Source organism: Passer domesticus, chromosome 4 (assembly GCF_036417665.1).
Source record: "Passer domesticus isolate bPasDom1 chromosome 4, bPasDom1.hap1, whole genome shotgun sequence".
NCBI lineage: Eukaryota > Metazoa > Chordata > Aves > Passeriformes > Passeridae > Passer > Passer domesticus.
In genome coordinates, this window is record NC_087477.1 from 14,676,942 (window position 1) to 14,700,665 (window position 23,724).

The 23,724-nt window shown below is 55.1% G+C and overlaps 2 protein-coding genes and 1 long non-coding RNA gene across 5 annotated transcripts in view; 2 read left to right on the top strand and 1 right to left on the bottom strand.

Moving 5' to 3' along the window:
• Positions 1 to 780: 780 nt before the first annotated feature.
• On the top strand, positions 781 to 1,787 carry LOC135299914 (uncharacterized). The gene is made up of 2 exons (XR_010361751.1): positions 781 to 949; positions 1,583 to 1,787. It is a non-coding gene; the product is annotated as an uncharacterized LOC135299914 (long non-coding RNA).
• A 1,763-nt stretch (positions 1,788 to 3,550) lies between these two features.
• On the top strand, positions 3,551 to 5,513 carry LOC135299830 (basic proline-rich protein-like). Its single transcript, XM_064419256.1, has 3 exons — positions 3,551 to 3,572; positions 3,850 to 4,871; positions 4,999 to 5,513. The coding sequence occupies exons 1-3, from the start codon at positions 3,551 to 3,553 to the stop codon at positions 5,230 to 5,232; spliced, it is 1,278 nt and encodes a 425-aa protein (XP_064275326.1). The 3' UTR covers positions 5,233 to 5,513.
• ADAMTS3 (ADAM metallopeptidase with thrombospondin type 1 motif 3) overlaps positions 5,471 to 23,724 on the bottom strand; it is a 98,058-nt gene continuing 79,804 nt past the window's right edge. For all 3 annotated transcript variants that reach the window (XM_064416271.1, XM_064416273.1, XM_064416272.1), the window contains 18 exons: positions 20,067 to 20,266; positions 17,865 to 17,948; positions 17,606 to 17,762; positions 16,941 to 17,046; positions 16,407 to 16,550; positions 15,882 to 16,014; positions 15,256 to 15,369; positions 14,493 to 14,638; positions 13,946 to 14,121; positions 12,985 to 13,118; positions 12,437 to 12,560; positions 10,802 to 10,882; positions 9,978 to 10,141; positions 9,712 to 9,877; positions 9,160 to 9,292; positions 8,576 to 8,783; positions 8,345 to 8,462; positions 5,471 to 6,841 (listed from right to left, as the gene is read on the bottom strand). In XM_064416271.1, the coding sequence (XP_064272341.1) occupies positions 6,297 to 6,841; positions 8,345 to 8,462; positions 8,576 to 8,783; positions 9,160 to 9,292; positions 9,712 to 9,877; positions 9,978 to 10,141; positions 10,802 to 10,882; positions 12,437 to 12,560; positions 12,985 to 13,118; positions 13,946 to 14,121; positions 14,493 to 14,638; positions 15,256 to 15,369; positions 15,882 to 16,014; positions 16,407 to 16,550; positions 16,941 to 17,046; positions 17,606 to 17,762; positions 17,865 to 17,948; positions 20,067 to 20,266 (2,933 nt within the window). In that variant the 3' untranslated portion in view covers positions 5,471 to 6,296. The remainder of the gene's footprint in view (positions 6,842 to 8,344; positions 8,463 to 8,575; positions 8,784 to 9,159; positions 9,293 to 9,711; positions 9,878 to 9,977; positions 10,142 to 10,801; positions 10,883 to 12,436; positions 12,561 to 12,984; positions 13,119 to 13,945; positions 14,122 to 14,492; positions 14,639 to 15,255; positions 15,370 to 15,881; positions 16,015 to 16,406; positions 16,551 to 16,940; positions 17,047 to 17,605; positions 17,763 to 17,864; positions 17,949 to 20,066; positions 20,267 to 23,724) is intronic.

Genomic DNA, 23,724 nt, shown 5'->3' on the forward strand with positions numbered 1-23,724 from the left:
GGCAGTACCACTCAGCTGGCGGCATGGGGAGCCACCTCCGTGCCACTCGGCTCCTTGTCGGCCAGCTCGGGTGCCTCTGCCAGCCACGGGCAGCTCCCTGGCTGCCGGGCACGTGGATGCGCCCAGCGGTCGGACGGCTCTCACCTATTGCAAGCAGCAGGCAATGGGCACGGGGAAAACGCAGCAGGCGGAGAGCCAGGAGAGGCAGGTGCCGGGGGAGCCCGCCCGGAGCGGCTCCTCCGGGCGGGGGCGGGGGAGCCGGGCCGAGCTGGGCCCTCGGCGTGGAGCGGGGAGCCCCGGGCCGAGAGCGCGCTCCGGGACTGGGGGCCGGCCCTGTCGGGGGCTGACCGTGGGGACCGCACCGTGCACGGGGCGCTGCGGCGGGACCGGGGGGCCGAGCGGGGCTGCGGTCTGCCGGGAGCCCCGAGCGGGGCCGCCTCTCCCCGTCGGGAGGCTCGGGGCGGCACAGGGCCGGGAGCGGCGGGGCCCGGGGTGCGGGCGCGCTCCCGGTGCGCGCTCCCGGCCCCGCAGCGCGCCCCCTGGCGGACACGGAGCGCGCTGCCGCGCGGCGCCCCCTTGTGGCCGCGAGACAGCGGGGCGGGGCCGGTGCCGAGCAGGGGCGGGGCCGTGCAGGGGCGCGTGCGAGGGGCGGGGCCGGCACAGGTGTGAGGGGCGGGGACACAGAGCGCCAGGCTGCGCCACAGAGCGCGTGCGCGGCGCGGGACAGCACAGCGCGTGCGCGGCTCGGGACAGCACAGCGCGTGCGCGGCGCGGGGCCGACACAGGTGTGAGCGGGGCGGGGCCGACACAGGTGCGCGGCGCTCCAGGGCGGCTGCGCGGGGCGGGGCCGAGGGCATTTAAACCCCGGGCGCCGCCTCAGGCGCCATTTTCCGCCCAGCGCCCGGCGGTGCCGCGCGCTGCCGGTGCGGGCTCCTCAGGCGGGGCTCGGGTGACGTTCTCTCTGCCCCTCTTTCCTCCTCCGCCTACCCCTTACCCTCTCCTGCCCGGCTCCCCATTCCCTCCTCTCCATGACCCTCTAGCCACCTCGACCCCCGACTTTCCTTTCCTTTCCTTTCCTTTCCTTTCCTTTCCTTTCCTTTCCTTTTCCTTTCCTCTCCTCTCCTCTCCTCTCCTCTCCTCTCCTCTCCTCTCCTCTCCTCTCCTCTCCTCTCCTCTCCTCTCCTCTCCTCTCCTCTCCTCTCATTTCCCTTTCTCTTGCCCTGTGTCATCCCCGTCTCTCTCCCCTCTGTCCCCCTATATCTGTCCCCTGTCCTCCTCATCCCCTTTATTTCCCCTCTCTCCTTTATCCCCCTATCTCCCCTGTCTGTCCCCTTATCCCCCTTATTCCCGTCTCTCTCCCTTATCCCCCTCTCCTTCATCCCCCTATCTCTCTCCCTCCCCCCCCGTCTCTCTCCCTTCTCCCCCTTTCTCTCCTTTATTCCCCCTTATTTCCCCTGTCTCTCTCCCCTCAGTCCCCCTCTGTCTGTCCCCTGTCCTCCTCATCCCCTTTATTTCCCCTCTCTCCTTTATCCCCCCTTATTTCCCCTGTCTCTCTCCCTTCTCCCCGTCTCTCTCCCCTCAGTCCTGTCCGTGCCTGTCGGTCTGTGTGTGCCGCAGCCGCGGGGTTCGGGGTGCCGGATAATAAAGCCCCGAGGGCCGGAGCCGGCGCCCCTCTCTCGGTTGCCGCGGGCCGGGCCCGCTGTGCGGGTCCCCCCGGCAGCTGCCAGCGCCGCCCGCAGTGCGGCTGCGGCTGTGCCCGCACCGCCCGGGGCCAGGGCGGGCCCTGCTCGAGAGGGTCCGGGCAGGGGTTCGGGACGGGCCCCTCGTGAGGAGGGGTCCGGGAGGGGTCCCGGGGTGGGTCGGGGAGGGGTCCCGGGGTGGGTTGGGGAGGGGCCCCTCCGGAGGAGGGGGCCCGGGGAGGGGCGGGGGGCGGCCCCTCCGGAGGGGGGGGCCCGGGGTGGGAGGGGTTGGGGGGTCCGCCCCCCCTCAGCCCCTCCCGGCCCGGGCCCCTCCTACCGGCCGGGACCCGCCCCGGGGCCCTCCCCGGGACCCCTCCTGCGGACCGGGCCGGGGAGGGGGGGGGGGGGTGGGGGTGGGTGGGGGGGGGGGTTGGGGGGGGGGGGGGAGAGAGGAGGCGGGACTGCTGCTGTTCGACACAAAAATAACACATAACAAAATCATGGCCCAGAGTGACGTGACCCCCCTCTGCTACCCCCCCCCCCTCCCACCCCCCCCCTCCCACCCCCCCCCCCAACCCTCCCGCCCCCCCCCCTCCCACCCCCCCCCCCCCCCCAACCCTCCCGCCCCCCCCCGGCCCGGTCCGCAGGAGGGGTCCCGGGGAGGGCCCGGGGCGGGTCCCGGCCGGAGGAGGGGCCCGGGCCGGGAGGGGCTGAGGGGGGCGGACCCCCCCAACCCCTCCCACCCCGGGCCCCCCCTCCGGAGGGGCCGCCCCCCGCCCCTCCCCGGGCCCCCTCCTCCGGAGGGGCCCTCCCCGACCCACAACTCCCGGGACCCCTCCCGGACCCCTCCTCACGAGGGGCCCGTCCCGAACCCCTGCCCGGACCCCCCACCCTCGCTGAGGCCCCGGCCCGGACCCCTCCCGAGCAGGGCCCGCCCTGGCCCCGGGCGGTGCGGGCACAGCCGCAGCCGCACTGCGGGCGGCGCTGGCAGCTGCCGGGGGGACCCGCACAGCGGGCCCGGCCCGCGGCAACCGAGAGAGGGGGCGCCGGCTCCGGCCCTCGGGGCTTTATTATCCGGCACCCCGAACGCCGCGGCTGCGGCACACACAGACCGACAGGACTGAGGGGAGAGAGACAGGAGAAATAAGGGGGGATAAAGGAGAGAGGGGAAATAAAGGGGATGAGGAGGACAGGGGACAGACAGAGGGGGACTGAGGGGAGAGAGACAGGGGAAATAAGGGGGAATAAAGGAGAGAAAGGGGGAGAAGGGAGAGAGACGGGGGGGGAGGGAGAGAGATAGGGGGATGAAGGAGAGGGGGATAAGGGAGAGAGACGGGAATAAGGGGGATAAGGGGACAGACAGGGGAGATAGGGGGATAAAGGAGAGAGGGGAAATAAAGGGGATGAGGAGGACAGGGGACAGATATAGGGGGACAGAGGGGAGAGAGACGGGGATGACACAGGGCAAGAGAAAGGGAAATGAGAGGGAGGAGAGGAGAGGAGAGGAGAGGAGAGGAAGAGGAGGAGGAGAGGGAGAGGAGAGGAGAGGAGAGGAGAGGAGAGGAGAGGAGAGGAGAGGAGAGGAGAGGAGAGAGAGGAGAGGAGAGGAGAGGAGAGGAGAGGAGAGGAGAGGAGAGTGAGAGGAGAGGAGAGGAGAGGAGAGGAGAGGAGAGGAGAGGAGAGGAGAGGAGAGGAGAGGAGAGGGAGAGGAAGGAAAGGAAAGGAAAGGAAAGGAAAGGAAAGGAAAGGAAAGGAAAGGAAAGGAAAGGGAAAGGAAAGGAAAGGAAAGGAAAGGAAAGGAAAGGAAAGGAAAGGAAAGGAAAGGAAGAGGCGGGGGTCGAGGGTGGCTAGAGGGTCATGGAGAGGAGGGAATGGGGAGCCGGGCAGGAGAGGGTAAGGGGTAGGCGGAGGAGGAAAGAGGGGCAGAGAGAACGTCACCCGAAGCCCCGCCTGAGGAGCCCGCACCGGCAGCGCGCGGCACCGCCGGGCGCTGGGGCGGAAAATGGCGCCTGAGGCGGCGCCCGGGGTTTAAATGCCCTCGGCCCCGCCCCGCGCAGCCGCCCTGGAGCGCCGCGCACCTGTGTCGGCCCCGCCCCGCTCACACCTGTGTCGGCCCCGCGCCGCGCACGCGCTGTGCTGTCCCGAGCCGCGCACGCGCTCTGTGGCGCAGCCTGGCGCTCTGTGGCCCCGCCCCTACACCTGTGCCGGCCCCGCCCCTCCACGCGCCCCTGCACGGCCCCGCCCCTGCTCGGCACCGGCCCCGCCCCGCTGTCTCGCGGCCACAAGGGGGCGCCGCGCTGCAGGGCGCTCCGTGTCCGCCAGGGGGCGCGCTGCGGGGCCGGGCCCGCCCGGCGGGGAGCGGCCGGGAGCGCGCCCGCACCCCGGGCCCCGCCGCTCTCGAGAGCGCGCACCGGGAGCGCCCCCGCACCCCGGGCCCCGCCGCTCTCGGGAGCGCGCACCGGGAGCGCCCCCGCATCCCGGGCCCCGCCGCTCTCGGGAGCGCGCACCGGGAGCGCCCCCGCACCCCGGGCTCCGCCGCTCCCGGGAGCGCGCACCGGGAGCGCCCCCGCACCCCGGTTCCGGGGCCGCTCCCGGCGGGCACCGCTCGGGCCCGGAGCGGTGCGGCGGGAGCGGGGCCGGGGCTGTGGGACCGAGCGCTGCCCGCGCCCGCTCGCGGGGCGCTGCCGCCTCTCCCCCGCGGGCTGCGGGTCCCGGCCGGATCGGGGCTGGGACCGGGCTGGGACCGGGCACGGCCCAGCCTGGCCTCGATGCCCTCCCGCTCCGCTGGCGGGACGAGGCGGGCCGCAAGCGGCTGATGGAGCTCCCAGCCGGAGCCGGGATGGGGCGCTCGCCTCCCGCCGGGGTCTGCCGGGGGGTTCCCCGGCTGTGTTTTCTCCCCCCGTCGGGAGGCTCGGGGCCGTATCGGGCTCGGATCGGTGTCTGTACCGGGATCGGTATCGGGCCCGGATCGGTACCGGTACCGTGATGGGGCCCGGATCCCGCCGGGCGCCCTCCGGCGGACACGGAGCGCGCTGCAGCGCGACCCCGCGCGGGCCGTGCCCCCGCCGGTCCCGGTGCCGGTGTCCGCTGCCGGGGCCCGGAGCGCGGCCGCTGCCAGCGCTGCCTCCAGCGCTTCCCGCCCCGGCTGCCTTCGGGACTCGGGAGTTTCCACAGCGGCTTTTCCCTGCCCCGGTAAGGAGCAGCTCAGCTGCCAGCTGAGATCCCATCCCCTCCCTCAATGTCCCCACGCGTCACAGTCTCCCGTGGCAAAACTGCCGCTTTTAAAAACTCCGTTGAAATATTTAATCTTTATTTCCAGTCGGGGAAGGTCCTGCCTGGGATGGAAATGGCTAAAAATAGAGGAAACAAAAATGCCAAAACCAGACACTGCCACGTGAGCCAAAGCAGCCAAAGCCTCGGGGTGGCCAAGGTTTGTTTTATTGTCACGTCTGAGCCCTCTGCTGATGGCCAGTGCCACCCTCACTTCCCCCAGGGACCCCCAGGATGGTGCCAGAGTTGGATTTTTGGGGCCCCGATCCCCTCACAGCATTAAAGGGCTCCATCCTGGAGACTTCTTACAGGGGAGCAGAATTGCACATGGAACTTCGGTGACCACTGAGAAATGAGAGACCTGTGATAAAAACCCTTTTTTAAAGGATAAGATCAACAATTTCTCTACAGCAGTTGAGCAGCTCCGATATCCGTGTGACACAGCCTCCAATTCCATCTCCAGATTCGAGCTTGCCAAAAGGAAGTCACCTGCCCTCAGCGTAAATATTTAGTACACAAAATACTGTCAAGAAACCCACTTTTAATAAATATCTGCAGTTCTCACTCCTATACACAAGTACTTTACAGCGCCGTGCCGGGGACTGCGCGGCCAGCTGGGCTGGGACAAGGTGGGGATGGACATAAATTAATTCTTGCAGTCGGATGCGCCACGGGCGGGGAGGTTTGGAGCTGATCCACGCTGGAAATATAAATATCTCTCACACCTTGAAATCCACCTTGAAACTGCTTTAAACACCAGCCCTTGGAATGGCAGAACTTGATGGCCGGCACCTGGCACTGGAACAATACAGGAAAACAGTTGTGGGACAGCACAAAACTCTTACAATAATGCCGCTTTCCTGCATTTACCCAACAGCTGCAGTGGTGCTCGTGCAACGTCTGTTTCCAGGGAGACACGAGTCCTGAGGGTTCATTCGGGCTGGGACAAGTGTTTTGTTGAGTGTCCATGCCTGGTCCTGCCTGCAGTGGGGCATTTCCTGCAATGCGGGTGTTCAGAGCCCAAAACCACGGGGCTGCTGAGGTGAGGGCTAACTTTTGGGCCCAGAGCTGGACAGAGCCCTCAGCAACTCCCACTCACTGCCAGGAAGGTTCCCGTAGTGTTTCCTCTGCGTGTCCCAGCCGGCCTGGGAAGGAGGGGTGGGAGGAGGCCGGGAGCACCAGAAAGTGAACCAGCACTTCTTGTCCTTTGTATTTACAGGGGACGAGCTGTGCCCTGCAGTGCCCTGCCCGGGGCACGCAGCGCGCTCCGCGGTGTCCGGAGGTCAGGGAGTCACACAGAGTGCCAAACAGCCCCTTGCCGTGGCTGTCCTGCACGAGCCTTCCCGCTCATCGTTCCACAGGGGCGGCCCTCGGAGGCCATCGCTTCCCTTCGGGCCCCTCGCCCTTCCCGGAGGTCCTGGCTGGTGCAGGAGCCCCCGCTGCCACCAGAGGCAGAGCCAGCGCCGGGGCACTGCCAGAGCTGAGGCTGCTGCTGTTGGCAGGGGCCTGCTGCAGCAAAGCCAACAGCCGTGAAGTCTTGCCAGCCGCGGGAGCTCTCCAGTGCGGAACGCTGCTGGCACCTCTGGGCTCGGGGCTGGATGGCGGCGTGCGCCGCTCGGCCTGCTGTGCTTCCCAAGGCAGCCGGCTTGGAGAGCTGCTCCCGGGCAGCGGCCGAGCCCCGGCGGGCACCGCGGGCGCCGTTGGAGCCCTCGGCAGGCTGCCCGCATCCAGTGCCGCATCCCCCTCGGTGCCAGCCCCTCCGGGTGCTGGGAAGCTGCTGCTTCGCCGGCCGCAGGACTCGCAGCACAGCCTGTGGTAGCCAGGGATGGAGCAGTACCGCGCCAGCACTTCCATCTGGCAGAAGATGGACTTGTCTCCCAGGCAGGGCTCATCTGTAAAACAAATGTCCCGGGGATGGGAACCCACTGATGGGCACTTGGGAAATGTTGGCACATTGTGTTTTTAGAGGAGCACAGATAGCAATTCCCAGTGCCAACCTCCCAGAGCTCCCACACACACTGGGTACGTCCTACCCACCCCAAATCCCTTCCCCCAAATTCCAGCCTGAGAGGACATCATCCATCAGCAGCATTAAAGCCAAGGCAATCATCCCTTCCAGAAATTAAATCCCAAGCAATAGCCCTCAGAGACACCTTAAAATAAAATGTTAGAGTCAGAGGAAGTTTTGTTCAGACTAAGTTTGGTGTTTTTCAGGGACCAAAGGGAATTGCAGCACTGATGAAAAGCTGTAACAGTGGGTCACACCTGAGGTGTCCTGTGCCCTGAAGGTGGGGATTTTCATCCTCAGGAAAAAGAACTTCCAGAGGCTCTTCTGGAAGCTTTGAACCAAAATCAGCTTTCTGCAGGGAAAGATGTCCTCACCTGGGCACAGGGGCAGCCTCACCATGGGCTGGAAGCGCATCCAGGCACCTCCTTCTCCTGCTTTAAAACATCAACTGGAGCCTGAGCTCAGAGCGGGTGAGAATCAGCTCAGTTCCAAGGAACTCAGTAAAATACTCCACAAGGACACCACTGGGGCTGGGGGATAAGGGTTATAAATAGCAAATTCTATGAACTATAGACATGTCCTTGTCCTGATCCTGCTGAGCTTCCTCAGAAGCCTTGCTGGCTCCTGACAAACCTGGTGTCAAAGCAGCAGCTCTGCATGGGCATAGCTGTGCTCCATGAGGCACTGCATCCCAGGCTCAGTGTGGAATTCTGGCCTAGAGGTACAATTCCTTCTGCCTCCCCATAGTGACAGTGACCCCTTTTTGGTCCTGTCCTCTCATGGTTCATTTTGGAGTATCCATTTGTGCTGCTTTAGATTCCACAACCCCTCCCACAGCGTGGAGATTTGGGGTTATGCTTCTCCAGTTCCAGCAGGTTGACTGCTTTTCCTACCAGCTCCTGAACAGTGCCAGGGCCACCACGAGGGAGTTAAAGCCCCAATAAACCCCAAATCCTACAGAGGGAATAATCCAAAGGAAGAAATGCATTGTTTCATAAAAAGCTTGAAAACCCGAGGAAATTTCTATGAAAACAATGTAATGGATTCCCAGGAACCTCATTAATGCTCTTGGTTCCATGTTTATGTATTTTTATTCCCTCACTTGGCAGCTTGCAGAATTTACCCTGGGATTTAGAGGTCAAGCAGGGTTTGTTTTGAATGAACCTTCAGCTCCAGCTCCAGTCTGTGCCAACATGACTCGGGCCAGTGTGGTTAAACCCTGTCTGAGCACTCGTAGAGGACAGACCCTGGTGTGTGGAGCTGTGACATCCTGAGGCTGCTGAACACGAGAGAAAAGCTGCACTCTGTGTGTGACCCCTGTGCCAGCAGGGTGCTCTCCAGGGAGGAATCATGCCCCCCACTGCAGCCATTCCAGCTATTCTCTTACCATCACAGGGAGCGAGTTTACAGGCCCTGACGGACTGTGGCCGCTCCCCCTCGCAGCGGTCCCCAGCGCGGCACAGCACCTGCCGGCTCTCCGTCCCCTCCCCGCACGTCACCGAGCACTGCGGGACACAGAGGGCACAGTCAGGGCACACCGTGGCACGGCACTTGGCAGCAATTCCCACGGGCCGGCTTCTGGGACAGGCCGGTGCTGCCCCCACCCCCCGCTGCCCACCTGGGACCAGGGCCCGGCTTTCCAGGGCGCGGGGCACGGCGCCCGGTTGCAGGAGCGCCGGCTCTCGGGGCGATCCCCGCCGCAGAGCTTGGCGGGCACGGAGCGGTTGGTGCCGTCCGCGAGGGGCTGGATGCAGCGCACCGTGCGCAGCTGGTAGCCAGAATTCCCACACGTTTTGGTGCAGTGCTCCCACTCATCTGCTGCCCAGCTGGGAAGGGAAATGGAGTCACACACCGTCAAGTGTTAACCTTTTTGTCCTGCTGTGGCTGCCTCACCCCTGGAGCCAGCTCATCTAGTGGAAAAACTCCCTTCCCACAGCAGGGGGCTGGAAAGAGATGAGCTTTAAGGTGGCTCCCAACCCCATCTATTCCATGATTTTATATATATATATATATATATATATACACATATGTATTACAACCACCCAATCAGATTAGTATCCATGCTTAGACAGGTAGAAACTCCCTGCCATATTCAGGAACAGGCAAGCTGTCAGCATGCCCTCAAATTCATCCCACCCCATCTGGCTGGGGCTACCCTGTGCAAAGGAACCATCCCTGCTCTCCGTGCCCAGCTGCACTCACAGGGGCTCTGTGCACTCCTGCAGGTTGCACATCCTGCGGATGGGCTTTGGCTTTTTGCTGCCTTCGCAGAAGCTTCGATGAACCATCTTGTTGTTGCCCTTCCTGCGGCACCCGTACTTGGTGTACTGGAACCCTGGGAAACGTGTCAGAGGAATCAGAAGAATCAGGTCCTTGTTAGAATGTTTGGCTTAAATAGGGTTTTCTGGCCTAGTGAATGGGTATACAGGACAGGTATTTTCGAATTTGCATTCCCCATTATTTGCCCAAGAACCGTGGACAGACCATGAGTACAGGGACTGCTCAGGAGTATCAATGCCTGAGTTTGGGCATCCAAAGTAGCTTTGGAGTCTGAATTTAAACACCGAAAGAAGCCTTTTTTTTCCTAGGCTGGAAGTGTGACACCTGGGAACAATCATGCACTTCAGGTATTTTAAGCCCGAGCCCTAAAATAACAAACCGCTGTTAAAAAAGGGAAGCCAGGAACCTAAATCATTCCCTTTCCGCAGTGTTTTGGCAATTTGTCCCATCACAGGTGCCTCATCCCTGGCTCACCTCCACCGCAGGGTTTGGAGCACTGGGACCAGCTCTTCAAGGCCCACTCGAAGGTGTCCGTGTCCTCCCGCAGCACGTTGTTGCTGTGGATGGTCGGCACCGAATCCTCGTGGATGATGTATCTGTAGGTCAGGCTGGATCTGGTGTCGTTCTCCCGAGGAATGATCTAGGAGCAAGCAAACGTAAACCCAGCACTGGTGCTGACTCCTCTGGTGAGTACAGACACCAAGGTGTGGCTCTGGGACGGTTCCTAACGCGTCACCCACCAGCACCACCACGGCGTCGTGCAGGGGCCCGTCCGTGTGCAGCGTCTCCGTGTTGTCCTCGATGCTGTACTCCCACTGCACGCCCAGGTCGATGAAGGACCGGGATCTGGCCTGCTCCCCTTTCCCATTCAGGATATAGTGTCCTGTAGCCTGGTTCTTGATTGCTGGGAGGAGTGAGAGCACAGCCTGTCGTGCCTCGCCCGCGCTGGCAGCAATCGGGGTGGCACGCAGAGGGGTGTTTCCATCAGATTATGAAAATTACAGATTTTCATCACATTTTACTTTGCTCTGTGCACACAGGTTAGGATGTCCCAGATGCTAAAATCTGTAAGTGAAGAGCTGAGGAACTGCCTGGGGTCGGGCTTCCACAGCATACCTCAACAGCCAGGTACAGTGGGGACTATGATGATGGCAATGATGATGCTTCAATTAGAAGCCACTTCATTAAAAGCTGGAATCACAGAACTGTTTGGATTGGAAGGGACCTTAAAGGTCATTCAGTTCCAACACCCATTGTTCTTCTGTGCAGCTTTTTGCAATGCACCAGAGGAATAATTAAAAGATGCCAAATTAAATTCACCCTGGCAGTTCCCACTTCGATGTGAGTCATCACAATCTTTGATTAGTGCAAATTTGGGTCAGTTTTACATTTTGGAGAATTCAAGTGAGCAATGTTTGTTTGCTGAGCTGTAGGACTGCAAGACTAAGCCTTGACCAGGCAAGCCCACATTTACCCAGCCCCTTCAGTGGATTCTCTCATCCCTCAGGTTCTCTGGCATGAGTACCCCATGCTTGTTCTCAAACTTGAGCAGAAAAACACTTACCCAGAAAGTGAGGAGAGGCCTCGTCTTCTTGGATGAACACATGTCGAGCCCCAGGAGGGATATCAAACATCTTAAGGTACCCTTTGGCAGGTGCAGGGTCAGGGAGGCAGCAGGGAGAGAGAAAGGAACAGCCATGGTCAGGAGCACAGGGCACACCCAGCTCTGCTGGCAGGAGAGGGCATCCAGCAGCCACGGATGAGCAGGGAAATATGGAGCCAATCTGTTTGTAACAGGTGGGACAGGCCCTCCCTGGGCTCTTCTCTTCCAGGGAGGGAAGGGACACCACTTCAGATGGATTTGCCACTTCCCACCTGGGATCAGTTTAATATTTATGGCCGTGCTGCTCCGAGCAGGATCTATCAACAGTTCAGGCACAGAGATGTTTCCTGTGTTCCTCAGCACGAGCACAAGTCTTTCTCACTACTTTCCCAAATCAGTCCTCAGCCAGGTTGTTGGATTGGAACTTACTGACTGCCCTTTCAAATGGTCATGTCTGCAGTGAAAGTAAAAAGCTGTTCCCAAATAAAAATGTTCTTAGTTTCAATTTCAATTATTTGCCAGTGCAAATCACAGGTAATTAGTGTAAAATGAAGGAAGCACTGCCCTTAGGAAGACTGGAATCCCTTCTAGGGATGGGTCACAGATCAAGATTTAATCAAGAGCCCCCTAAGTTCTCTGAGTGCACGGTATTTTCATATTCCTGTTATTTTCTTTTTAACAACTGCAGATTCAATTAAACAAAATCACTGGATTCTGGGACTACTGGATGTACTGGCAGTCTGTCCTGCCCCTGACATACACAGCTCCTGAGAAAATCCAAGTGAAGGCACAGAAGAGCTGGGAATAGGGAAGATCACAGTCCTGGCTGAGCAGTGCCTGTGCCCAACAGCATTTCCAATCTTTTGCTCCATTGCCTTTAGAGCACAGGGAACATCAAGTGTTTGCTTGGTTTGGCATTACCTGTCCATGTCTACAGGAAGATAGGAACTGCCACTCCCAGGGATGCCTCTCTCCCAACAAACCTTGCACTTGCCCAGAATGTTTTGAGCCTCCTTTGCCCCAGAAAGGGAAACACTGTGAGCTCCCCTGGTTAAGGGAAAGGCTCCTCTGGTCTTCCCTTAAACAGAACACCTGGAATTAGTGTCCTGAGAGCCAAGTCTGGTCATTCCACTTACTGGGTGTCACCCACATGCTCTTTACAAGCAAAAGATGTAAACTACATCATAGACAAATGCATTTACAACGGATTTGGACACATCTGGGAAAGATGACCAGTCCACGGAAGTCAGACACTCTGGGCAGGATTTTAAGTTGGGTATTTGCAGAAACTGCATTCTCAAACCTCGAGCACCTCTTGCTTACATGTTTCCCTGTAGAAAGAGGTCAATTAGCCTTCTTAATGACCAGGTTACCCAGGCTAGGGAAAATATATCAGCATTCCCAGAACACCTCCATGACTCCCATATCCATCCACAATCAGGGGCCGATGGACAGCAGCTCATCCTGAACAGGCTCAGAGATGGGCCCCATGGGATGGTGTTACACCCATTATTTATCTCGTGTCTGAGAGTGTCACACAGACCCCAGAGGCAGCAGCAGGAGCTCCAGCCAGCTGCAGGCAGCTGTTATTCCTACCGAGCTTTTTGGGAGTGCGGGTGTAGGTCCCCTTCACGGTCCGGCAGTGGGAGTCGTCCCCGCCGCACACCCCGCACTGGTCCTCCGCCTTGCTGGAGCCAATTTCCTTGTCACAGCCCACTTTCTGCAGAAAAAAAGGGTGAGACTGGATATTAGGAGGGAATTCTTTCCTATAATGGTGCTGAGCCCCTGGCACAGGCTGCTCAGGGAAGCTGTGGCTGCCCTGTCCCTGGAAGTGTTCAAGGCCAGGTTGGATGGGGCTGGGAACAACGTGGGATAGTGGAAGGAAGTGGCAGGGGGGTGGAACTGATGGTCTTTAAGGTCCCTTTCTGCCCAAACCAGTCTGGCATTCTATAATAAGAAACAATGAGTGGAAGACAAGCGGAGCATTTCCCTGGAACAGGTCTGTGCTGTTTTCTAATTTAACTTAAATCTCAAGGACTCCGAGGAACACAATGCTGCAAACAGGGAATTCAGAGACATCTGCAAAGTCTCTCTCTGCCCGTGAGCTGCTCCCACGAGCTGTCCCCGGAGCAGGTGCCACTCACCACGCATTCCCCACGGACACAGATGCTGTAGGGATCCCTGTAGGAGCAGCGAGTCCCATCGTGCACCGGCTGCTTCATATGAGCCACGTCCCCTGTTTCTCGGGACTGGCAGTACAGGTGACATCTCTTGGGAGCTGTGGAGCCAGGGAAAAGAAAGGGCTGCATGGAGGACAGTGATCCAGGTGTGTTCCACACAACTATCCCACCGACGGAGCGAGGAGCGAGAAGGGACAGGCAGGTTTGGGGGTGAGGATGGGGGCAGAGCAGTGGAATGGGGTGGTTTGGGAAGGAACACATGGATTCTGGGGAATTCTGGGGGGAAAACGGGGATGTTTGGGCAGAAACCTGGGGATTTAGGGCAAAGCTGGTGTTTTTGAGACACCATGTGGCCATTTGGGGTAAAAAGTATCCATTTTAGGGCTAAACATCAATTTGAAGTCATAAAAGCGAATTTTAGGGCTACATTGGGGGCCTGGGGGGAACGGGGGATTTTAGGGCAAGACTTGTGATTTTGAAACATAATTCTGCAACTTTGGAGCAAAAATATCAACTTTAGGGATAAAGGGGCATGTTTGGGGGAAAAATTGGAACTTTGGCAGAAAAAAGGGCAAATTTGGGTCAGAGTAGGGAAAATGCAGGTTAAAATCAGGGATTTAGGGCAAGTCTGCTATTTTTTACATATCATGTGTTAATTTAGGGTCAAAACTGTCAATTTTAGCGACAAGAGAGAAAAGGATTGTTTGGGGCTGAAATTAAAAAATTTGAGTCAGAGCAGGGAATTGGGGTATTAAAGTCTGGGTTTAAGGCAAAACTATTGATTTTCAGACAAAGCAGACGGATGGGGAGGGAACCAACTTATTGGCTTTTCTGGGAGTTCTGGGCCTGCCCCTGAGATATCCAGGCCAAGGGGAATGGCTTCAAACCCTTTTGAGTGTCACTAAAGGCCCAGAGCAGGACGCACGGTCAGGGTGCTCGTAGGGCAGCCAGTGGTGCCGGCTGCCCTGGAACTCGAAGTGGGAATTGCGCTGCTGGCACTGCTGTGCCCTGAAGTCCTCAAAGTGCTTCGGACACTCCTCGGTGCTGCACAGCTGGAACTCAAAATTGACCCCGGCGCAGTCGTCACCTCCGTTGATGGGCCTGTGAGAAGAAAACATTCCAAGCATTTTCATCAGGGAGAAATTGTTCCCTGAGGGGCATGAGGCCCTGGCACAGGGTGCCCACAGAAGCTGTGGCTGCCCCTGAATCCCTGGAAGTGCCCAAGGCCAGGCTGGACAGGGCCTGGAGCAGCCTGGGATAGTGCAAGGTGTCCCTGCCCATGGCAGGGGGTGGAATGGGATGGGCTTTAAGGTCCCTGCCAACCCAGACCGGGCTGGGACTCTGTAATTCTATGGAACTCTTGGATTCTCCAAAAATGATCCCATTTTGAGGGGCTGGAACAGAATGTCCACCCCAAACCCAAAAGCCATTTCAAGTGGCCCCTCTGAGGACCAGGCAGCTCCCACACCTACATTGGGTTGTTGCACTGGCGCGTGCGGAAGCGAACCCCAGTCCCACAGGTCCGTGAGCAGGAGCCAAACTTGGTCCAGGGTCCCCAGTGTCCATCCTGCTTCAGCTGGTTGGTGTTCTTCCACATGCAGTGACCCTTGTAGCACCACTGAGGGAATTGGGGCAGGAAACAGGTGAGAACAGACACAATCCCCAGATCAAATGCATAAGAACTGTACAGCTGCTACCTGGGGCTCATTCAGATTGTACAAATGGCTCTCCTGTATTTCAAAATAAAGGGAATTTGCTAAAAACACCTAGGTATCCGACTATAATTTTATAATTGAAAATGGATTGGCAGCAGGACACTCACTAATGGGGATATTAAAGGGAAAAGTCGGGCACTAATCCTCAGTCTACACAAACATTTGCCACAGGGTATCTGGACAGTGAGTTCTGAGCAGCCATCCCACAGTAGCAGCATAATCTGCTTCCCTGGACTCCTAAAGGCACTTGATGGAAACTGTGCAGATGAGACAGAACCCAAAAACCCTAACAAAGAGGCCACAGAACAGGCGGCACCTCAGCTGGACTCTCTATGCCCCAAATGTGATGTTGCAAACCTTGTACAGTTCCCAGAATCCCCCAGTGGGAAAGCACAGCTCCTGCCTCCCCCGTGTTCTTGCTTCACCCAGGAATGCCAGGCAATTCCCCGCTCCCCTCTGTGCCCCTCAGCCCAGGTGCAGGTAACTGTTGGTGTTTTTGCCAAGCCAAACAGAGACTCACTTTTCCTGGGGCACACTCCGTGCCGTCGAGGGGAGGCCCCTTCTTGGTCTTGCAGAAGTAGGGGTTATCGGGATGGCTGCACCACAGCTGCTTGCAAGGATCAAAGGTTCGGAACTGAAAACCACAAAGAGACCAAAGGCAGAACAGCAGATGGTTTATATTTTTTGGATAAGCAAATACTCTTGTATTTTGTTTATAATTTATTCCTATCTTTTGTTTTATTTATACTTTTTGGATTGGGATCCAACCCACTCCGTAGATTCCACCTCACACACCCCAATGAGTCTGGAATCTTCAGGGCAGTTCTTATTCCCTGCATCCCCCAGCCCTGGACTAGTGAAAAGAGGAAAGAAGACACTCAGAAATGGGGCAAAAATGAGGTTTTTCTTTCCTTTCCTTTCTTGGGATTGCTCTCACCCATCTGTGCAACATGAACCATGCTGCCACTCATTTTCCCATTATTCCACAGGACCCAGAGGACTGAGTTTCCCCCATAAATATCCCTCTCCTCTTTACAGATCCCTCTAAATCCTCCATTAACTTCTCTCCAATGATTGTGGCACTGCAGCTGTCCCATCAGGCCACAGCCCCTTGCTGTGTGCCTCTGCCTGGGTGTCTGGACGTACTGCTGTGCACATCCTGTAGCCCACGCCGAAGTCGAAACGGCACTGCTCATCCATGGAATAGTTGATGCCTGGCAGCTCAGGAAGCTTGGGCCAGTCATGCTCAAAGGGGTCGTCGAGAAGACAGTCATAAGAGCTGTGGAAAGAGACACAGAAAAAAATACCATGAGAAGATGTACATTCCTAATTCCTGCCCCATCCCTGGAACTGTCCAAGCCCAGGTTGGGCAGGGCTTGCTTGGAGCAACGTGGTCTCTGTCCATGGTAGGGTTTTTGGAATGAGATGAGCTTTAAGGTCCCTTCCAACCCAAACCATCTGGGATTCTGTGACAATCTGAGGCCAATTCCAAATCCCGCTGGAGTTAGAGGGGTCTATCCATAGGCTTTTCATTCTGAGCAGATGTGCTAGGGACCAGCCCCGTGTGAAGACACAGCCTTCATGGGTCAGAGCTTTTCTGACAGAGATTTGAAGGGAAAGAGGGTCTGAAAAAGGAAGGATCAGAGCCTGGCTGCACCGGGGAGGCCTTACTGGATGTATCTCCTGAGCTCCTGGCCGCTGCAGCGGGACCAGTGGTAGCGGTGGAAGGCGGCCTGCACCAAGGGGGCCATGACACTGCCCATCGCCGTCTCGTCCCCACATCTGTTCCCTTGCCCATCGTGCTCCATGCCCAGCCTGTAACAAAGAACTCCCCTCAGAGCTACTGCAAAAACAACTGTAAGGAAAAAGCTATGGAAGAGGTACCAAATCTGACCCAGCAGCACAGGCGGTTGAAGAGAAGGCAGTGAAGGACACTCAAACCAGCTCCTGCCTCAACTGCCTGAACCTCCCTGTCTGGTTCCTTCCTGACCTTTCCCTCACCCCAGAGAAAACAAGTTCACCCTGCCTCCCCTTCTTTTCCTCCCCCACTTGTCTGTCCATTGCTTCAACCACTACTGCATTCCCAGGGGGTTGCAAATAAAACCAGGACAGCTTCCATTGAGCCATTAAATCCAACACCCTTGGAGCAAGCAGGAGGTGCAGGACAGCATTTTGGCATGATCTGATGGCCAAAGTGGTACTTACACGTGCCCAGTCTCATGAGCAACAACAAAGGCTGACGAAAACCCGTCCTCGTGGTTGAGGGTGCAGCTCCGGACCGGGTGGCACATGCCCGTCACAGGAGCATATCCTACAGAGAGACACCAGGGCTGAGTCTTGTGCTCAGCACATGGATTTTAAATGAGAACCCCCAGTAAAATTCCTCATGAAAAGCTAACATTGCTTAAGGCCAGGGCAGCCTGCCTGGCTCCTCATCCTGACCAGTGCCTGCTCTGACACATCCCAAATTTTGGGAGTTCCTGCCCACTATCATTAGTTCCCTGAGACCAAAGGATGGATGCAGGTGTTGGAGTGGCTGGGATGTCAATAAACGAAAATCCGTGGTGAAGGATGCAATAAAATAAAGGGGAGTGGAATGCCAAGTGCATTGAGGCTCCCAGTGATCCCTACACATACAGGAGTTTGAAGAGAGTTAAGAAGTATTTATTTACAACTCTCAGATAGAAATTCAATCTGTGGTTGGATGTAAATGGCAAGGACCCATGGCAAGGTCTCCTTGCTTTTGAAAAAGCTTGCGGAATGAACAAGGCAGGGAGCTCACAATGCAATTCCCAATTTTTCCTCTTTTCTGGCAGACGCCAGCCAAGAAACACCGAGCCCAGAGCTCTGCTCCAGGTCAGCTGCATTACCTTGCATACCAGCGGGCCCAAAATCTTGCCTGGTTAAGAAGATGGCATGGTCGTGGTGCTCAGCGTGGCTGGGGTCCGACTTCTGCTGCTGATAGGCCCAGCGGCACACGTTCTCCAGGCTGCGCGAGGGGTTCCCCCTTTCGATCAGGCTGATGGACTGAGAGAGCCACACGTTACAGCAGCGCCTCCTGCAGCGGCCACTTCAGCACAGCTGGGATTTTCTGCCCAGGGGATGAGGGTGGAGGAGCGGCTCGCTCACCTTGGCGTAGCCCAACATGATCATTCGGACCAGCACGACGTTGATGTGGACTCCCAGGGACTCGTCGTGGTAAATTTCGTTCACCTGAGGAAAAAAAGGAGGAAAAATTTAAAAGGAAAAAAAAACCAACAAAACAACCCGCTGATGGTACCAAGGGAACTTCCAAGGCCATGGAGATGTTTTTCAAGTGCTTGTACCACTACAGTCTTCAGAAGAGGATTCAAGTCTCGGATCATTTCTGCTCAGTGGAAAGTGTAGATTCACTTCCTGTCATCACATACCTCCTTCACATGGAATTTTGGGAAGCACATGTCAAGCCTCCTCTCATGTTTCATGGATCAGAGCTCAAAGAAAAGGAGACTGGGGGAAAGACTTCAAGTACAAACCCTGCAAATCACAGAATCCCAGACTGGTTTGGGCTGGAAGGCACCTTAAAGCTCATCTCATTCCACCCCTCTGCCATGGGCAGGAACGCCTTCCACTAGACCAGGCTGCTCCAAGCCTTGTCCAACCTGGCCTGGAGTACTTCCAATGCTTCTTGTTTTGAAGAGTATTTTTTTTTGGAGCAACTTATATTGCTGTCCTACTTTTTCAAGATCAGTTAGAATTCTGTGGTCATTTCTGTACTAAAAAGAGGCTTTGTGGAAGGGAAGTTAGAAAAACAGAATTATGCAGATGGGCCAAAAGTTGTCCTTCTTGAGGCCCTTCCCTGTGTCTGGGAAGGTGAGAAATGTCCTGGCACCAGCGTGTGAAACATCTGCAAGTCCTCAATGAAGCTCCTCATTCCCCTAAAAACAAAATAAATATTATATTATGGGCAACTGGTGAGAAATAAACACCCCTGTTCAGAGGCTGGTGGGTTTGAGCAGGAGTTAGAGGGTTGTTTTGTTTTTCAGTCAGGCTAAACAGAACTTCCCCTCAGGGAAAAAGGTCACTGGGAGCTGTCCAGAATGTGGGCCCTGGCAGGAGGATTTCAGCCCATGGTTTAAACCTGATATCCCTCAGGCTGAGAGCAGTGTCAGCAGGGCAGTGGGACAGAGAATGAGCACAGAGCTCAGGCTGCCTGTCCTGTGAAGCAATCATCCCAAAGGTCAGGTATTCCTCTCTTATTTTCTTCCCATTTTTCCCAATGAAAGAGCATTGCTCCCACAAAGAGCTGGGCCAGGATAAGTGCTCACAACTTTCCTTGTGCCAATAGACAACATGGGAGTGTTCTGGACACAGGAATGACTTCTCTGGAGACGAAAAGGACCGGGGAGTTGACCTTAAGCTTCAAGTCTTCAAGATTTCCCCTAATCCCCATTTTATGCCGTTCTCTGGATGGCTCTGGGCAGCAGTGTCAGCTCGCTCTGCCTTTGGCCCCACAGCCGCTCCCAGCAGATGGAGCCGCAGGCGTGTGAAAAACATGGAAGCGGTCTGGGCCACGGACCAACCCTGCTGCTCACTGAAAAGGTTTCAAAACCAAAAGGACAATATTCTGCAATCATGTCTAATGGAGATTTAGTGTTGATGTTCCAACATCCAACGTATGTGGGAAAAAGATGATTCTCTGAGTGATGTGCCAGAAAACAGCACATTGGTTGGGTTAAATTCATACAGGAATCATTTCTTTTCCTCTCAGATTCTAAGTTCTCAAATTTAGAAGCTCTGAAAAGCCAAGGAATCATTTAAAAATAATTCCAGGAATAAAAGAGTGTAAAACATATAAGAATCATTCCTACATCCATAAAATCATTATTAACGGGAATCATTATGGGAATAATTAGTCCCTCATCCTCAAGAGACTGTTTTTATTTCCTGGAAAACCTTATGATGCCACAGTTTCTGAGACAGATCTACTGGTATTACCAGAAGGTCTGCTCTGTCAGAGAGCCACTGAAGGTTTAAAACCCCTTTTCCTCTAGATATTTATGCTTTAATCAGTTTTTCTCCAGAACTGTGTTGGGGAGAAGCTCAGAATTACCAGAAATGGATCAAGTTTACTTTTTTCCCTTACTATTTTTAACTATTTCCACATTATTAGAAATACCTGTGCATTTCCCTAGGAAGGAAACTACTGTGAAAAAGATTAATTAAAGGAATATATTAAAACCAGAAAACCTTCTCCAGCAGCAGTCAGAATGATCCCATTGCTGTTTTTCCCAAACCTGGTGCTGCTACAGGAGCTTCCACCAGCCATTCCAGCTCCCGGACGATACTCACGATGTTCATGAGGGTGAGGAGGTAGTTTTGGACGTGCTCTTTGCCGTGGAATCGCACAACAGAGTCGTCCACGCCCAGCAGCACCTCGATGTTGTGGTCGTTGTCCCCCGCGTGGCGGCGGCGCCGCAGGGTCTCGTTCAGCTGCTGCTCAAGGTGCCCGTGCAGGGAAGCCAGTGCTCCGAGGCCAGCGAGGAGGGACTCTGCAAGGACAGTCTGCCATCAGTGGGGTCCTCATTCCTGGAAGTGCTCAAGGACGGGCTGCATGGGGCTTAGAGGGACCTGGTCTAGTGGAAGGTGTCCCTGCCCCTGGCAGGGGGTTGGAAATGGGTGCTCTTTAAGGTCTCTTCCAACCAAATCCATTCTGTGATTCCACTATATGACCAATGGAATTCCAGTTCCATTTCAGAAAAGTCCTTGCCTGCAGAGTCTCCACTTCTCTGGAAAAAATACATCAGGAACCCTGAAGAAATTATTCTTCTGGTGTAGGGCTGGGAGAAATTACCAGAAAACCAATAAAAAAAATCATTCAACCACATGGGTCTGTAATTGATCATGGTTCTTACTCCACACAGAAAATCCAAGGCAGTAAAACAAAACATGCCCAGGGATTTTTGACAGGTAAAACCTCACAGCTGTAGGATACATGGCTCCTCCCAAATCCACATCAGTACTCCAACAATCTCTGAGCAATGAACATCAGTGAGGTGTTGTGGTGCACACACTGAGCTGCGTGCTATGGTTCCTGTATCCCTGCGAGTCAGGAGCACCTCTGTTCCCCCACTCTTCCCAAAAACATACTGGGGTCTCCCTGCTCTACAAAGCCAGCCAGAGCAACCAGCATGCAGTGGATGGAGAGCAGAGAACACTCCTGCTTTCCACTCATGATGTATCAGCGCACTTTCCCCTAGGACAGCAAACTTCCAGCTCTTCTCCTCTGTGCTGGAATTCATGATTGCCAAGGCTGTAAGTCCACAAACCAGCCCTTCCTGTGTCTTCATACTCTCAAGTATGCCAACCCCAGGACAGCACAACAGTGGGAAAATCATACACCCACTCCAATTCCAAAAACCACTCCAGCTGGCACAGCTGCCGAGCACAGCATCCAAGGGAAACCCAGCTGGAACACTGTCACATTGCGGTGCCCACGGTGCCAACTTCCCATAGCTTGCAGTGCCCAGCCCAAAAAACACCCTGTCACACGAGGGGTTTATCTGTTCTCTGGTCTGCTTTCCATAATGCAGCACTTCAATGACTTCAGAGCAAACAGCCAGGCTCAATCCCAGGTTACAGGCACTGCCCACTGCTGTTTCAGAGGATGCAGTCTGCACCTGTTGCCATGTCCCCAAGTGCCACATCCACACAGCTTTTAAATCCCTCTAGGGATAGGAAATCCATTGCTGCCCTGCGCAGCATGTGACAGGGCTGGACAACCCTTTCTGTAAGAAATTTTCCCTAATGTCCACCCTGAACCTTTCCTGGCACATCTTGAGGCCATTTCCTCTTGTCTGATCACTTGTTACTTGGAAGAAAGATAACACATGGGGCAATGGTGGAGAAACACACAGAACCAGTCTGGCTGTTTGGGGATTTGAGCTAGACAGACTAATCCATCCTAATCTCATTCTGGACTTAGCTGGTTTGTTACCTCTTCCTGTTTTAATTTGCTAGTCGCCTGCACCATTTACATCCCAACCTTTCCTGTAGGAATAGATCAGCCCATGCTCTTGTGCCAAGAGAAATGGCTATTCTGGATTACAGCAGGTGTTTGTCCTACAGTGTGACTGTAAAATAATGGAACTACAGCTCTTTCCCTGCCATTAAATAAAACTGTGATCTGCCCAAATCTAATTTCATCAACACTGTTATCAACCAACTCTCCTAAACCCTCCTAAACCAACCCTCCTGTGTACCTAAAGAGAACCCTCAGCATCACTCACATGGGAGATTCTTATAATCTTATTTTATATTGTAAAATACACGGGCTCAATTCTGTGCTAGTGATAGAAGCATTCCTTAAATATGTATGTATGTACACCTTCCATCCATCCATCCATCCATCTATCTATCTATCTATCTATCTATCTATCTATCTATCTATCATGTTCCTCCCATAGGTTCACTAGTTCAATTGCCTAATTTAGCATTTTGCTGAATAGACAGCAAGGAAAAGTATCTAGGGAGGATCCACACCTTCACTAATTCAAAATGAAACTAATGAGAAACCAGTGTGGAACCCACTGAGATCAATCTAAGTCCCTTTCCAAAGAGTGTGTTAATGTACAAAATGTCCACAGGGACAGACGTGTTCTGCAGCTACTAAAAAGTTCCACTCTGCTATTCCCAAAGTAAGGAAACTAGGCCAGTCCATCTTGTCACCGCCTCCTGAGCCTTATTTTGAAGTGTGCCTTTTGAAAAACCAGCAAAGAAAAAAGAATCATTTAGTTCAAATGCACATTCCAAACAGTTCCAGCGTAATTCCCAGCGATTTCCACACAAACTGTGTACATGCAACATTTCTGTGGCACTGCCTGGTTGTGAGGGATCAGCAACAGAAACCACCCAGGTCGTCAGGGCGCAGATACGATGACAGGATGTTCTCATTAGGTTCTGGGATGTGCTGCATCTCGTGTGCTTTGATTTATTAGGTCCTTAAAAAACAAAACCCTGGCAAGTTACACATTCTCCCTTATATTTTCTTGAAGAATTGCCTGAAATTGCCTTTTACTCCAGAAGCGCCAAATGACTTTCTACCACTACCACAACACTTTTGTGGCATGAAAAGAATGTGCCCTGTCCTATGGTCCCTGTCCCAAACTCCCTTCCCATGTGGAGCACTGACATTGGGACCTGCCATCTTGACTCCACAATTTGGATCCTTAATGCTGTCACTGTCTCTGTAGGAGAGTTTGTTGTTTGCTTAACAGCTGCCAAAACTTCTGCTTGTTTGTTTTTGGGGGATGAGGGAAGAGCCTGTCTCTGCAGCAACCCCAACTGAGCCAGCTGGCCATAAAAATACACAGCTTTACTTGATGTTTCCCTGTATGTTCAAGGCAATATCCATGAAGTGCTTCCAGAAGCCCCTGCAGAGTGTCTCTCTGGGATATTTCACAATAAATAAATATTATCTATGAACTTTTGATAACACAAAGCAAGCCAGCTCCGCTGCTGCAGAAACACAGTGCAGTTACACAAAAGAGAACCTTGGATTTAACATTTCCCTCAGGGCAGGTGGAAGAAACCACTTGGGCACTAACAAAAACCAAACCAGAAAAACTCAGAGCAGCCCGCACGTCAGAGTCAGGTTACAAAAACCCTTCTGACCATTGGGTCTGACTGTTCACCCATCACCTGGATGTGCTCCACCACATGAGGATGGAAGTGTTGCTGCACCTGAGAGACTTGGGATGTGGCACAGAAGGTTTGGTGCTGGTGTCACCTCTCGTAAAGGTGTCTTGGTGCCAGAGGAGGTGTTAGCAGGAAAGACACTAAAGCATTTCCTAATGGAAATAAAAATGCCAGCAACCAAGTTCAGACACAGCTCCACTTTCAGAAAGTTTCACCACACTAAGGAATGAAGGAAAGGGAGAGACGCTGTTCTTGTGACTTCACACACAGACCTCCTGAGATGACTAAGCCTGAAGAATTACCTCTGTTTATG